This window comes from Myotis yumanensis, unplaced genomic scaffold, assembly GCF_028538775.1.
Source record: "Myotis yumanensis isolate MYYU_CA2020_CCGP unplaced genomic scaffold, mMyoYum1.0.hap1 SCAF_8, whole genome shotgun sequence".
NCBI classification, from domain to species: Eukaryota; Metazoa; Chordata; class Mammalia; order Chiroptera; family Vespertilionidae; genus Myotis; species Myotis yumanensis.
The window spans coordinates 20,008,027-20,022,737 of NW_027223759.1; the positions used below are offsets into that span (position 1 = coordinate 20,008,027).

General features: G+C 44.9%; 1 protein-coding gene across 4 annotated transcripts in view; it reads left to right on the plus strand.

The window, feature by feature from the left end:
- The window catches only part of SMARCAL1 (SNF2 related chromatin remodeling annealing helicase 1), a 46,493-nt gene that overhangs the window by 20,321 nt on the left and 11,461 nt on the right, over positions 1-14,711 (plus strand). For all 4 annotated transcript variants that reach the window (XM_070422089.1, XM_070422087.1, XM_070422090.1 and 1 more), the window contains exons 10-12: positions 593-658; positions 7,235-7,375; positions 10,547-10,765. In XM_070422089.1, the coding sequence (XP_070278190.1) occupies positions 593-658; positions 7,235-7,375; positions 10,547-10,765 (426 nt within the window). The remainder of the gene's footprint in view (positions 1-592; positions 659-7,234; positions 7,376-10,546; positions 10,766-14,711) is intronic.

Sequence of the window (14,711 nt, forward strand, 5' to 3'; positions counted from 1 at the left end):
AAAACATGACATTTTCTAGTTTGCTTATGCACAGAATGCAGAGCTATAAATAACCAGGCTCCATATTCTAAGCATGGCAGGAATCATGTCTTCCTCCCTACTCTAAGTTCCCACAGTACTTTGTCACGCCTGACTCCGTGACACCACTCAAAATATCGTCTGATCAGTTGTTGGTGTAGCTGACATCCTGCCAGCCCTTAGGGGGCGAGGCCTGGGCCCCAATGTAGGGCACATAGTGGGTCTGCAGGACACACAGTGGGTCTTCAACACATTTTGCTTTAGTGCCGGGCAGATGTTAGGTCTGTCTTACAAAGAAGAAGACACCTTTCAGCAGTTTGTTCAATGCAGCCTGTTAGGTGGACAGGACAGAGGAGTCACTAACCCCACTGTATAGGTGGAAAACACTCAGAGAGAGAAAGCGACTTGCCCAGCATGTGGTGGAAAAACTTTCCCAGGCCCACAGCTGTCTGAATGAGAAAGGGCTGAGGGAAGACTCCTCAACATGATGCTTGCTAGGGTCAAGTTAACGTGGGCTCTGTTTCCTTCTACACAGGATGTGACCTTGTTCACCTATGTGACTGTTTCTTTTCAGGATGAGTCTCACTTCCTCAAAAACATTAAGACAGCCCGCTGTCGCGCAGCTATGCCCCTCCTCAAGGTGAGTCCTGCCGAGAGTGGAGTAGGAGTCTGAGTCCTCTTGGCCTGGAGATCCCGCTGTGGTTTGCTCTGGCTGGCAAGGGGTCCAAGGAGAGCAGGGGCTGCAGGGTGGGGACGGTGGGCCATTGATGTGACTTAGGGCATCTCTGCTCAAGGCTGTGGTGCTCGATTCCATTCCTTCCTACCATCTTGCTAAGGAACTTGTGGTCGATGCAGTGGTCTCTGCCTCTTAGAGATGAAGACCTGTTGATGGTCACATCAACAGGCCAGGACTCCACTCCAGAGCCTCCTGGGCAAGGCGGAGTGAGCACCCCCAGCAGCATGTCCTGGGCAGCTCAGCGGAAACTGCCTGTCTTCTAAGTGGCTGTGGGGCAGAGCTCTCAGTGCTTTGAACCGAGGGAGATGAGTTATGCAGACAGGTCAGTGGGTACCAGCAAGAAGCGCTGGCAAAGCTGAGACATGCCCTGTATGCCAATGCCCTTTTCTCAGGCTGCCCTAAGCCGTTTTGTTAACAAAGGAGGGTCAGCCATCCACATCCCTTTCTGGGGCGGTCTGAGCTTGCACCTGAGCACTTTGGCTGGTTGAGTCCTGGCTGCGAGCAGGCGTGTATGTATGTGTGTGCGTATGTGTGCTTCAGCGTAGCTTCAGATCTTCATGTGAAACTATTCTGATGAGCAATGTAAGCTCCCTGTCTCATCTCACACACTTCTGTGCCCAGGTTTTGTGTCCTGACAGAGGAAAGGCCCCCAAAATTTCCTTCCATCTTTTTGCAGTGAGCTTTTTCCTAATATTGGGGGCAAGTAGTGCAGGTGGAAAAGTAGCTTTCTTTCTCATAACAAGGCAGAGATCTCAGAGGTGATGTTGGGGAAATCTACTTCTGTTTGTATAGACTGAGAAAACAGGAGTGCATGTTTAACAGTCGGTGTTTCACCAGCTTTCATTGCTTAAAAGAAGCTTTGAGTTATACTGAAACTAGGGAAAGCTAGTTTGTCACATGTTGGAGGAACTTAGCATTTGAAAAATAACTTAATTTTTCCACCTTCCCACAAAACACACACAAGTGTCTACTCATTTCAAGTTAAGTTTTGTTTTGTTTTAGGAGTAGCAAGTTATATGATTGTGGAGAGCGGCTACAGTGTTTGGACAGGTTCAAGCCTCGGACTAATGAGAAGGCACAGTCCTCTCATGGCCACGTGCAAGTCCCAGCTTGGAGGGCAGAGCCCTCCCAGCACAAATATAGCCAAAAGCTATAGTTGTAAGCTTGAACCTATGTTCCGAACACATGGCCCCACGTGTCTGAGTGATGTGGGCTTGATAGAGTTCAGGTGCATGTAATTGAGTAGGATTGAAATCCACAAGAATGTTTTAAACATCTTGACCACGCCCTTCCTTTGTCTTGTGGAATCTGGCTATAAAATAAAGACATGGCTTGTAGTCTATGGCGCTGTTCCTAGCTCTCTGTCAGAGAGGCTCTCTATCAGAGAGGACAGCGTCCCACCCAGACCCAGCTTTTATTCTCTTGTCTGTCTATTCTCAATCCTTCACCGCCCCTTCTCAGGCTCACCGAACCTGGCTGAGCTGGCACGGCATATAAGGCGCCCTGGGGCTGAATATACCATGGCTGTGCCGGTTCGCCACATACAATAATAACAAATAATATGCTACATTTTCCAAAGGAGGATCATGTCATTTGCTCCAACTTTAAAAGTCCTTTACTTAAAAACCTTGATCTTATGCTCATATTACCCATAAATATGAGAGCCATTTGTGGACACACTTAAATGAAATGTTTTTCCCATACTGCTGACCCTTGTTTCCTTTTGAAAAATGTTAATAGACCTAAGTACTATGGTTCCAATATTACAGCCATAACTAAAATTAAATCTGTACCCCGGATTGTTTAGACAAAGAAACTGCACATGGATAGATTATATCATTAAAGGTATAATGGAAAAGCTTCTTAGCGACTGTCTTGTTAATATTTCATTGCCTGGTCAGGCACTCTTGGCCACACACTGGGCCCCATACTGGGTCTGAAATATGTGTTTCTGAGCCAGACCTCTTAAAGCGGCATTTAGATCTTTAAAGTGACATATTCAAAACAAATCTTTTAACTGTTAACTAGTATATATTACTCTGCATTTGCTGTAGAACTTGGATGAGTTAACGATAAAATAGGAGCCATGGGTCCAGTCTGCTGCTTATGAAGGTGTGTGAAAGCCACTCCCTTCCGTAACGTTGACTTCACACGATGCTGGCCTGCTGTCAGGATTGGGCGGAGCGGGAAGAGGCAGTTTGTGTTATTCTATTAACCAAACCTTTCACTCTCTGCTGTATTTTCATCTAGGTTGGAATTTCTCAATCTTGGCACTACTTACTCTTTGGGCTGGAAAATTCTTTGTTGTGCGGAGCTGTCCTGTGCATTGTGGGATGTGTAGCAGCATCCCTGGCCTTTACCACTGAAGGCCACTTGTGCCCCCGTGTTGTGACAACCAGAATTGTCTCCAGATGTTGCCAGACATCCCCTGGGTGGCAAATCACTTCTTCCCACTCTGTTGAGAATTTCTGATCTAGATACTCTAAGGAAGTGACTGAATATTTTTGGAACAAGAAGAAAGTTAGGAAGAAGTAAAATGTGCCTTGGAAAAGCCATATAGAAAGGGGTGAAGGCAGTCAGTTGTGTGGTGAAGGAGCAACTAGACTTTTAGGGATAATCTCTTTGTAGTGTATACAGATGTCAAATTATCAAGTTGTACACCTGAAACTTTATAAGGACCTAATTTATGAGGACCTAACTTAATACCACTTTACTGTCCCTCTAACTCATGCATATCTTAGCACTATATTCTGGTAACGTATTTCAAGACTTTTAATATTTCAAGATTTTTCAGCAAATGTGCATGAAGGGGTGATGAGTTTATATCATACAGTCTGTGAGGTAGCCGGGCCAGATGGTATCCAGAAAATAAATGTGGGGTTTGTAAATGACGACAGCAGGCTCAGGTTGTAAAAAACTGTGTCATTGTCCCCTAGGAAGTGTGACAGCTCTCTTTCTCCATGGCACTATTTGCCTGGGCTACTAAGAAAGGTTCTATTTTTATATATAAACTAGAGGCCCAGATCCCTTGACCTGGCCTGTGGGGATCGGGCCAAAACCAGATCTCCGACATCCCCTGAGGAGTCCCGGATTACGAGAGGGCGGTTCTTGGGTGATGCACCCTGGAATCGGGCTCCCTCCTCTCTGGTTCCGGGTGTGTCACCCAAGAACTGCAGCTGCCAAGTCACCGCAGCTCCTGCGTTGAGCATCTGCCCCCTGGTGGTCAGTGCGCATCATAGCTACCAGTCAAACAGTCGGCCAGTCGCTTAGGCATTATATATATAGATGTGGTAGGCAAGACAAAGCTATACAGAACATTTTAATAATCATCTTTAGACCCTCCAACAGTGAAAACCACTGTGAACAGTTTATTTTTCTAACTTGTAGGTCATAGGGCAAAATCATCATTTTTAGTGTCTCGTGAGCATTCAGTTCCATGGACACTCTTCATAATTTAACTGTTAGTGTTGGACATTGTGATGCTATTATAAATAGTTCTGCAAATGAACATCATCCGTATATTTGCAGCTTTATTACTTTAAGACGAATTCCCCTACACAGAATTGCTGGGTCATAATTTTACCTTTTGGTAGATGCCCCTGAGGTCCAGGCTGACCAGGCATAACCGTCTCCACTCCCACTCAGCCCGAATCACGGGGTCTTTTTCTCCACTGACTCCAGCACTGAAGGTGTCTTAGCAGTATCTTCTATTTTGAGCAGTGAGGTGTGTTTGGGTTTTCTTTAGCTGAGTGTTATGTACAGTGCTTTTTATTGTTACAACAGTATTATAACATGATTAACAGTACCCGATTGTTTTTTAGAGGGAAAAAGACCCTCAGAATCCCACCATCTTTCCTAATAAATAATTGTTTCTCTTTTTGTGTGAGTACAGTCTGCTTCTTGCATGAACTTAAAACAACTTCAGCTCTTTTCTCTACAATAGAACATTCTCTTTGCTCATTTAAAAAAAATCTGTGTGTAGGTTATCTACTTTGAATTACTTAATTGGATTCTCCTTGGTAAATTATATATTCCAATTTGTCCTGCTGTTCACCTGCAGGGCTGCACAAGGAAACTAAACCTGATCTTTAGGTCATCTGACCCAACAGTGTCTACTCATGTGAATCACATAATTTCTATTAGGCCAAATACAGATTATTTTTTATATTGTTCCTGTGTAGGTTTCTTGGGTGTTGCTTTCTTTCGTTAGAGGAGTTAATTATAAAGGGTTCAATTTAGTATTGATTTATGTAGTTTTGTGCATTTATATTTTCCTAGAATGGAAGTTCTCAGAGGTAGAGGGTGACATATGAATCATGGCAGCTGGGCACAATTGAAGGCACTATGGGTGACAGTGGTGACAATGCGGACATGTTGGGGCTGAGCAGGGAGCAGGCTAAGCCATTTCATAACAGATGCGACTCCGTTGTGGTTTCTATTCAAAGCGGGTTTCTATTTCCAAAATACTGCCTCTGCTTCCTAACACCCATAAACGTCCATTAGCAACGGTTCCATTGCCCCCTGGTCTGGGCAGTGGACGAGGGAACCAAGTCAGTGTTGGTCTATTCTGTAAATATCAGGTGAGGACCCTGGAGGCGATTTCCACCCCCTGAGCTGAGAGCTGCTGCCCAGGCTCCATCCCCGGCAGCAGTAGCAACGACCTGGGGAATAGGTTCGGGCTGATGGGCTGATTTTCTGTTATTGATAAGACTTTTCATTTTCCCGGTTTCATTAAAATGGTCTTGAGCTAAGGCAAGCAGTGGTACAGCCGCCATTCAAGAAGCTCATTGTTATTTTAATGAGTCTGCATTAAATGCGCAGGAAATTAGAGGTCCTGGGTAATTGAACTGTGGAAAATTATAGCTGGAGAGGCTCACAGCTCTCCTGTCATAATGGAATTCAGTAGAGGTGGCTGCTAAGAGGGCAAAAGTGCATCTTGAGAATTGTATATACTGTATATTTATAAGGAGCCATTTCTCTTCTCTCTGTTGCACCTTTATTTATTTATTTTTATGAGGCAAGTGTATTCATTTGAAAACCTAATTTCCGCCCTGGGTGATTTACTGCACGCAGTTGCCTTATACTCTTTACACTACTGTCATTAACTCAAGGTTACAGCGGTTAACAAGCTGTTCCTAAACAACTGAGTTCCACAGTAGGGTCCCTTCCCAGAGCTGAAATGAATTTTACCTCCCGTAATCTTTGGTGATTACTTGTTCTAATACAATGAGACGTGTCTTTTTTTTTTCCTCACCCTCTTTTTCATCTTAATAATAAGAGGTAAGATATTTGGGTCTAATCCCCTTGGACCATGTTGGTGTCAGGGTAATGAGAAACATCAAGTTCATCAACCAACTGTGTATTTCCACTCTGCCCACTGATGAGCTGTTGCAGACCCGGACTGAGGAAGGTAAATGGATCCGGGTCCCATCTTTAAAGTCCTTAGTACCTGCAGCTTCAGTCAGGGATCTCCAGCTCAGAGTATTGTGCTGCTGAGTTAGTGAGGGCCCTTTTTTCCCTCCAAAGAAAATCAAGTCATGGCTTACCCACTTCGTCCTGGGAGTGAGGTCGGGCTGGCCCTAGGTGTCATTATCTGCTCTTAGGTTCAACGTGGATGTCAGAACCCATGCTGCAGTGCAGGCCTGTGGCTGTGCCCCTGCTTCTGCTTCCTCTCCCAGTGCGGGGTTCTTTGGGTTTACTCCATGGTCCCCAGGACGCTAAATAGCTTCCTTCTGAATGGTTTTTAACATATGGTGAACATTTGTTAGTTACTTACTCTGCGCCAGGCACTGCTACAGAAATGGAGGAGCACCGCCTAGCCCAGCCGTGGCAAACTACGGCCCGCGGGCCGGATCCAGCCCGTTTGAAATGAATAAAACTAAAAAAAAAAAAGACCGTACCCTTTTATGGAATGATGTTTACTTTGAATTTATATTAGTTCACACAAACACTCCATCCATGCTTTTGTTCCGGGCCCTCCGGTCCAGTTTAAGAACCCATTGTGGCCCTCGAGTCAAAAAGTTTGCCCACCCCTGGCCTAGCCCTTGCTGTCAGAAAGCTTGAAGCCTAGTGAGGGAGACAGAAGATACAGAATTCGCTGTCACGTGCTAAGTGGCAACGTAGAGATGGCAGAGGGTGCTACGAAGGCTGCTTAGGAGATGACATCCAACTGCTTACACAGGCCAGGCCATGAGGCTCTTGGCACACATGTGCTGTTTCTCTCATCACAGTACCTTCACTTAGAGACCCCAGGTTGTGGGCCACACTGAGCTCCAGAGCAAGGCTGGTCTTTACAGTCTTTGGAATCGGACCCACCTTGGTTCTGCGATGATCAAACTTGAGAACTCCAGCGGTCAGGGGGCCCAGGAAGTGGAAGGCGTTTGTGTTGCTTTCTGGGCATTGTGCTGTCCCTGGGGCTCTTACCTCATCGGGGCATTTGGGAAATTATGTTCTCAGCTCCTTTGTCTGTTTGTTTCCTAGATGGCCAAGCGCGTGATCTTACTGTCGGGCACGCCAGCCATGTCTCGACCTGCAGAGCTGTACACGCAGATCATTGCCGTCAAGCCAACGTTCTTCCCTCAGTTTCATGCCTTCGGACTTCGCTACTGTGATGCCAAGCGGGTACTTATTCTCCCCTTTCTCACCAGGCCCCCATTTGTAACCTGATTTTGACCCCTACATTTCTGTTTCTTCTCTTTGGCCATTGTATGATCAGAAGAGCCCTGACAGGGAGCTGAATTAAGATTTTATCTCTGCCCTCCCCTAATTCTGACCCGGGAGTGTCCTTGGAGTAGGATGAGAACACTCCCTCCTAGTTTTAATGCTTATGGTGGTTCTAGCTTAGTGTTTTCCAACAGGGACCATGGCTAACGCGTAGGGCATGGAGCTCAGAATCAGCAGCTCTTGCCAGAGAGAATGGCTCAGAAGCGAGCTGGGGGTGGACCGAGGCGGAGACAGAGGGAAGAGAGTAGATGAAGCTGGTGAAGGTCACTTGGCATGGGGAGGAGTATGAAAAATCCTCTGAAAAGGTGAAAATATATGCAGTGAAGGCAAAAGAGCCCTTTGAGCAGGTGGCATGGGAGCAAGATCCTGAGCCTCAGGTGGGCTCTCAGTGGACCCTGAGTCTCCATGGGGAGCGCCGCCTCTGGCCTGCACCCTCAGGAGCTTGTCTGTGCAGCTCCGTCCTCCAGAAGTAGCAGAGGGAGCCTGTGACCACAAAGATCTTTGCAATGAAAATCTCGGTTTCTAGACCCTCAGTTTTTTGGTGTGGGTTTTTTGGGGGGGTTTTGTTGTTGTTGTTGTTTTTTAGTGATAAAAGAAATTATATTTAATAACATGGGTAAATACAGGAGTGAAAAAAAATAGGACGCAAAATGTCTCCTCCCTTCCATTCTACCTTCCTCCCTCCCTTCCTTCCTCTCTCCCCTTTATTCTCTCATATCTGACTGGAAGGTAATGTACACCAACATGATTACTTTTATAAGCAGAGAAAATCAACATTTTAAAAATGTTCAAATTACATTATTCACAAATCCCAGTTTCCTCCTGCTGGGCCATTGCGTCCTTTTGTGATCATTAATCTGATCAAGCAGCTGAGCGTGGGGCACTGTCCTCCTCACAGGTTCCTCTGCATCTCTCCAGAAGCCCCCAATTCAAAACGTTGGCTCCTTGTTCCCAGCCAGTCTGCTGTGACTTTGTAAACTTTGAGCCACACCCTGAGCTTCTGCCTCTTTATTGTGGGCACTGGCCCTGCTGTAGAGGACTGGCTGGACTCCAAAACCTCATTAATTCAGACCTTAAAGATTCCCACTTTGTGATCAAATCACAAATATACCCAGCTACTATTTGCATCAAAGACACTGACTTTGGAGAACTGGCTGGGACTCACTCGTTGCCCGTTGCCCATGCCATTCATGAGGGAAGAGCCTTGCTCTGCAAGTTCATGATGTAAATCAGACTGTCGGCCTTATTGTTAAATACTTTTTTAAAGAAAATAAAACTTTTCAAGTACTTTAAAAATATCCACTTACATTCAAACTAAGTATTTATAATGTAAATTGTAGTGCTTTGTAAAGTTAGTTGCAAACTATTTTTAGCCTGCTACTGAAACAGGAAGTTTCTCAGTTATTAAACATACTTCTTTAGCATTTTAATACATTTGTGATGCACTCTCCCCTGGGATCAATCCAGATTGTATATCCTTCTCATGTTTCCTCAAAGCCCTTCATGTGTGATTGGTACCTTTGTCCTCTTTGCAAATAATCCACTTTCGGAAAAGGATCTTCTCTTCCTTGACTGTCTGGGCCCATGGGATACTGTTCAGCCAGTGATTGCAGGGGTTGCAGATGGAATTCATTGCCGTTACTCCCCAAACTGTGCCCCCTTGTGTTCCTAGTGTCCTCCACCCTCTCCACCCTCAAATTCACCCTTTCCCTCCTCCTTGCTGCTGCTTCCTGACACCACCCACTCAGTCAGGGGCAGTGCCTTCCTCATCTTTGTGTTCTTCCTCCCACTTAGCCTGGTGCCTGGTAAGTTTTCAGTGACAGCTTGCTGGATTGTGATTATTCTGAAGTCCAATTTAAAATCTTTGGTATGGGTTTTTAAGCTGCAAGATGAAGAGCTGATAATGTTAGAACTTAGGAGCATGATATCCAGATTAAGTATATCCTCTTGTTCCCAGCATGATTTTTATTCTTTTATTCTGTGCAGCTGGTAGCCCAGGGCTCCCGTTTTGTGTGTGTGGTCAACTTAATAGAAGCCACTGAAGAGAGTGCCCCATGCCGAGCTCATTTTCAACCCCAGAGCGTGAAGGCATTGACTGAACTTCCAGTTGATTTCAGATTTTTTTTTTAAAGAAACAATTTTTAATTATTTTATTTCTCTATCTTTGACTTTCTCTTTGTATCCTCAATTCAGCAAAGGTTTCTTGGACACCTGCCATGTCTCCACAATTATACTAGGTCCTCTGGCCCTGGAAAATGAACTAGGTGCACCCTTACCCAGGTGGTGCACAGGGGAGGGGGGCCCAGAGGGGAGATGAGTGGCTAAAAATTAAGGAAGCAGACACCCTGGCTGCCTGACTGTAGAAGTCAGTCCTGTTTCCAGGAAGATTGTTAGTGAAAGATGGGGTTATTTTAACTGGTAACATCTCTAGCAGTGTAGACATTCTTGCTCACTGCCCGCCCCCCGCCTCCCCCCCACCCACCCACCGATCAAATGAGGGAGCCAGGCTTATACAGGACCTCCTCTGGTTTCAGCCAGACGGGCAAAAACCTGTGTTCCAGCTCCTCCCCTCAACCCACCACCACTAACACTGCCGTTGTGTTTATGATGTTGCTCTTGGATGTGTTGGTGTGACCATACTGAGAACAACAGGTGTTTACATCCCTGTAAACCTCATCAAATAAAGATCACTGACATTAGGTGTTACATTGTACAATGGACCCTGTAGGATGAGCCCTAGGAATGTTATTTCTGTACTTAGTATACATGAAAGTCTGACAAGGTCTTGTTTGTTTTTAATGTAATGGATACCAAACCACTGACATCTTGCATTTGCTGCTAGAAAGCAAATTAGTGCCAAATTGTAGCACGCCAAGATAGGTGAGTTTTGTCCGCCTCATTCCCGATTCTCTTTTCTTTTCCTTCCTGTTTCTCATATGGTGGTGTATTCATCCTTTAAAGCCGCTTGATGTTCTCTGCACAAAGCCGGGGAAGAGGAGGTTGTGAGAGGCGGTGACAGCCTGTTCCTGGGCCCTGGGGTCTCACGTTTGTCTTGGTTCTCCTCCACAGCACACCTGGGGATGGGATTATTCCGGCTCCTCCAACCTGGGGGAGCTGAAGCTGCTGCTGGAGGAGGCGGTCATGCTGCGGCGCCTCAAGTCCGACGTCCTCTCCCAGCTCCCGGCCAAGCAGCGCAAGATGGTGGTGGTGGCCCCAGGCCGCATCAGTGCCAAGGCCAGAGCGTCCCTGGATGCCGCGGCCAAGGAGATGACCACCAAGGACAACTCTGTGAGTCTGGGGCTGGATACCAGAATTTGAAAGTTGTGTTCACAGGTGTTTCTTCCCAGGAGGGGTTCAGTGGAGATTACCCACAGTTCTCTGAACCTGCCTCTCCATCACCTCGTCCCACCTCCCTGGGCAAGGACAGTGAGCCTGCTTCATGTCTCAGGCTGCCTCGTCTACTTCAAAAATCTTTCAATTTGCAGTTTTATGCTTGTGGAGATCACTGTTCATGTGTGGTCATCAGGGCTATCTGCAGGATGATGCTATATATTCTGAATATCTCAGAGAAAGTTGGAATTTATGCTAAGTGTATTTCGAGAATGCCTCAGTATAGGAACAACTGCTAGAAATTAGTTCTATGTGTATTTGATATATATATTAACCCTCTAACCATCCCATGTCATTTGCTTTAGTCGTGTAATTTTCTTTAACAAATTAACCATTATTTAACAAAATCGAGTTTTCAACCCTTCTTAATCCTTTGTTTCCTTATTACAGTCATTTATGGTTGGCAGGAACCCCATTTTACAAACAGGGAAACAGGTTCATAAAGGCTATGATTTGCCTAAGATCTCATGACTACTGTGAGGCAGAGCTGAGGCTATATCCAAGCCTGTTACCCCTATATTTTAGGGCTATTTCCAATATGGTGGTTTTATCATTTCAAATTTTCATTTCATACCTGTTGTTAGTGTCTTACTATGCTAAGTACCACAAGATAATCTACACCAGCTCCATTTCTGTCCTTGTGGGACGAAACCTAGCAATCTTCATTGCCAAGAAAATTACATTGACATTTTTGACATTATCTGGGCCTGGTATTACCCTGCATGAAGAGACTTAGATCTAAATGAGCTCTCAGCCTTCTGGAAGATTACAAAACAGATAAGAATGACAAGAGACAGAATGTGTGTTGTGTGTTTTTTTAATGTTATTTTACCTTGTGATTGAGCAGACTAACTGGTAACTTTTAAGAAACAGAGGGGGCCTGGTAGGTGTGACTCAGTTGGCTGAGCTTCGTCCCGTACACAGAGAGGTCACTGGTTTGATTCCTGGTCAGTGTACATGCCCCGGTTTTGGGCTCAATCTCCAGGAGGAGGCGTGCAGGAGGCAGCCAATCTATGTTTCTCTCCCTTTCCCTTCCTCTCTCCCTAAAATCAATAAAAACATATATTTTTTTAAAAACAGGTAATATTAAAAAAAAGAAACATAAGATAGGCTAGAGGATACATGGATCAATTATCAAGCTCTACTAATTTTTGCCATCTTACATATAATTATCTGGATGGCCTGCAGTTTCAGAGTTCACAAGTTGATGTAGACGTACAGACCGATGGTTATGAAATTGTATTTCAGTGGAACCACGAGAGGAACCAGAGCATTCTGTTGCTAAACTCAGTCCTGGTGATCTTTTCTGGTTTCTACAGATGAAAATTCAATGAATAGAAATTTTTTCTCAATTTTAAGTTTTTTCTTATAACTCTCTTAAACCATTAAGGTCTAACTTCTGTCTACTGTGAACTCTGCCAGATAAGAAAGTCAATGAATAAGTACAGCAAATAGCACATGAATGGAAAAAAATTCAGAAGTGTGATATTTTTAGATGCGAATTTGTCAAATGCTATGTTTTAGTTCCTTGTGTGTGTGATGGGAATATGTCTATCGGCATTTCGTGGGCTTCCCTGGAGAACACCCTTGCCTGCGCTTGGTCCACCTTCTGAACCAGGTTGAGAGCCAATGTAAACAACAGAAAAGGCAGTCAGTGGGCATTAGAATTGAGGATGAAAGTCCCATTAATTGGCCAAGAGGCAACTGTAAATTGTGCTGTGTGGCCAACAAGAAAGAGGTGTATGGAAATTCTGTACTTAGTGCAGCAAGGTTTGAAAGCATTTTTTTAAACTTTCCACCAACTTGCATCATTCCTCAGGTTAGGTGAGTGCTCTTCCAGTGGTTTCAGATGTAACCTGAGAGTTTGAGTTCCTGAGTTTACAGCTGTGCTGTGAAATTGATTAGGCTGAGCCATGGGATTCAAGAATGTTGGGTGATTTAAAACTCTGGTAGCTATGCAAGTCCTTTAAATTATTTGGCATATTTTGATGTTTTCTTACCTAAAAGAGGAAGCCATGGCCTGCCTCATGGGCTTGGTGCTGGAAAAATATATCAGGAGAATGCCGACTGCTCAGAATCCCACCTGTAGGGTGATTATCATCCCGCTTCTTCAGCATCCCAGAGTCTTAATGGTATTTTGCAGATTATGAAAATGAAGGCTAATTTGCAGTGTAATTCTTAAAGAATCCAGCAGAGAAAGAGCCTGGAGCTCTCCCCAGGCCCATGCTTGAGAGTTTCTGTGCTTCCATGGGGTCCTAGGAAAATGAAGAGTTTGTCCCTGAAAGAGAAATTGAGTTGATGCAGATTACCTTCATTGTGATGCTGAAGCCAGATACTACATTCTTTATGATAATAAGTCCTTGAAAATGTGGTTCTCCTTTGTGTTCTTGAATGTAAATTCATTTTTATAGTGGAAAATCCAAGTAGAAAATAAGTTTATGAGCGTTGCGGTTTGGACCATCAGAACCTTTCCTACTCTAAGGCAACCCATTCGGCACCACCCTAACTTCACTCAGAAGCGGAGCCAATGTCAGCTGGGAGTTAGACTAGATGGCCGTTGACACCCTTCCATCCTTGACCAGCCATGAAATCCTGAGCCAAAAGAGTAAATGGGGAATCATGGTTTCTTGGTTTTGATCAAGTAAGAGGCCCTGTGGGTCTATAGGAAGTTGCCCTTCCCCACCCCCCCATTTTTATAGTTACTCTTTAGGCACAGGTTTCCCTGCAGTTTTGTACAATTTCATGGCTCCAGCAAAGCACTGCTGACTGTCAAGAAGTGGGTTTTCCTTTGTTCCCTCACACCTTCCCATCTGGAGGAAGACATTTTTTAAAAAGCTTTAAGTCACGGAAGCCAAGGTGAAACAGACAATTTATAAAATGTAATGTGCGGCTAAAGCCTTTTTTCATTTTCAGCTGAAATAATAGGTACTCTTCACTGGCTAAGAAAAGCTGGCTCTAATCATCTTTTGTCTAAAGCCATTTTTGATCAGCAAGACCAAGAACAGAAAAGTGGAGCAAGTCCGTGCAGACTTCCTGGTGACAGTATCAGTTCACCCTTCCGCCGCTTGACAGTCCATTCAGATTTCCAACATAGAAAAAGAAATTGGAAACCCCAGTGGATCTAATTTAATAAAAGTCCAGGGGACAGGGACAAAAAATGCAGGTAATTTAAAATTTCCTGGCCCATGGCTAGCAAAAGAAATGAGATCATTAATGGACTAGTATTCTGTCTACCCAGTTTGGGAGAGTTCTTTTTTAAAGATGAAACTTGATTTCTCCCACAATAAAAATTTAATAGATGCCTATTGTATAAAATCTGAAAAATAAAGTACTTACAATAAGTAATATTTATTAAACATGCTTTATAATCCTGTCTAATAAAGGGAATATGCTAATTGACCCTCACACCATTGCAAATATAGCAGCGCCTACAGCCAATAAGGAGGGAATGTGCTAATTGACTGCCCCGTCCTCAAAGATGGCAGCACCCACAGCCAATAAGGAGGGAATATGCTAATTGACTGCCACGCCCTCAGAGATAGCGGTGCCCAGTCCCCTCAGCCCCCCAGCCACCCAGGGCCAGCCCAAGATGCAGACAAACCTCGGATGACAGCTGCCCAGCCGCCCAGGACTGCCCGAGGCTCAGGTAACCAGGGCCGGCCGAGGCTTGTGCTGCCAGCAGTGGCAGCAGCAGAGGTGTGATGGGGCATCACCTTCCCCTGATCACTGGGTTGCCTCCCGCCCCTGAGGGCTCCTGGACTGTGAGCTGAGGGACCCACCCTCCAGTGCATGAATTTTCATGCACTGGGCCTCTAGTTACACTATAAAATTGATTCACTCATCT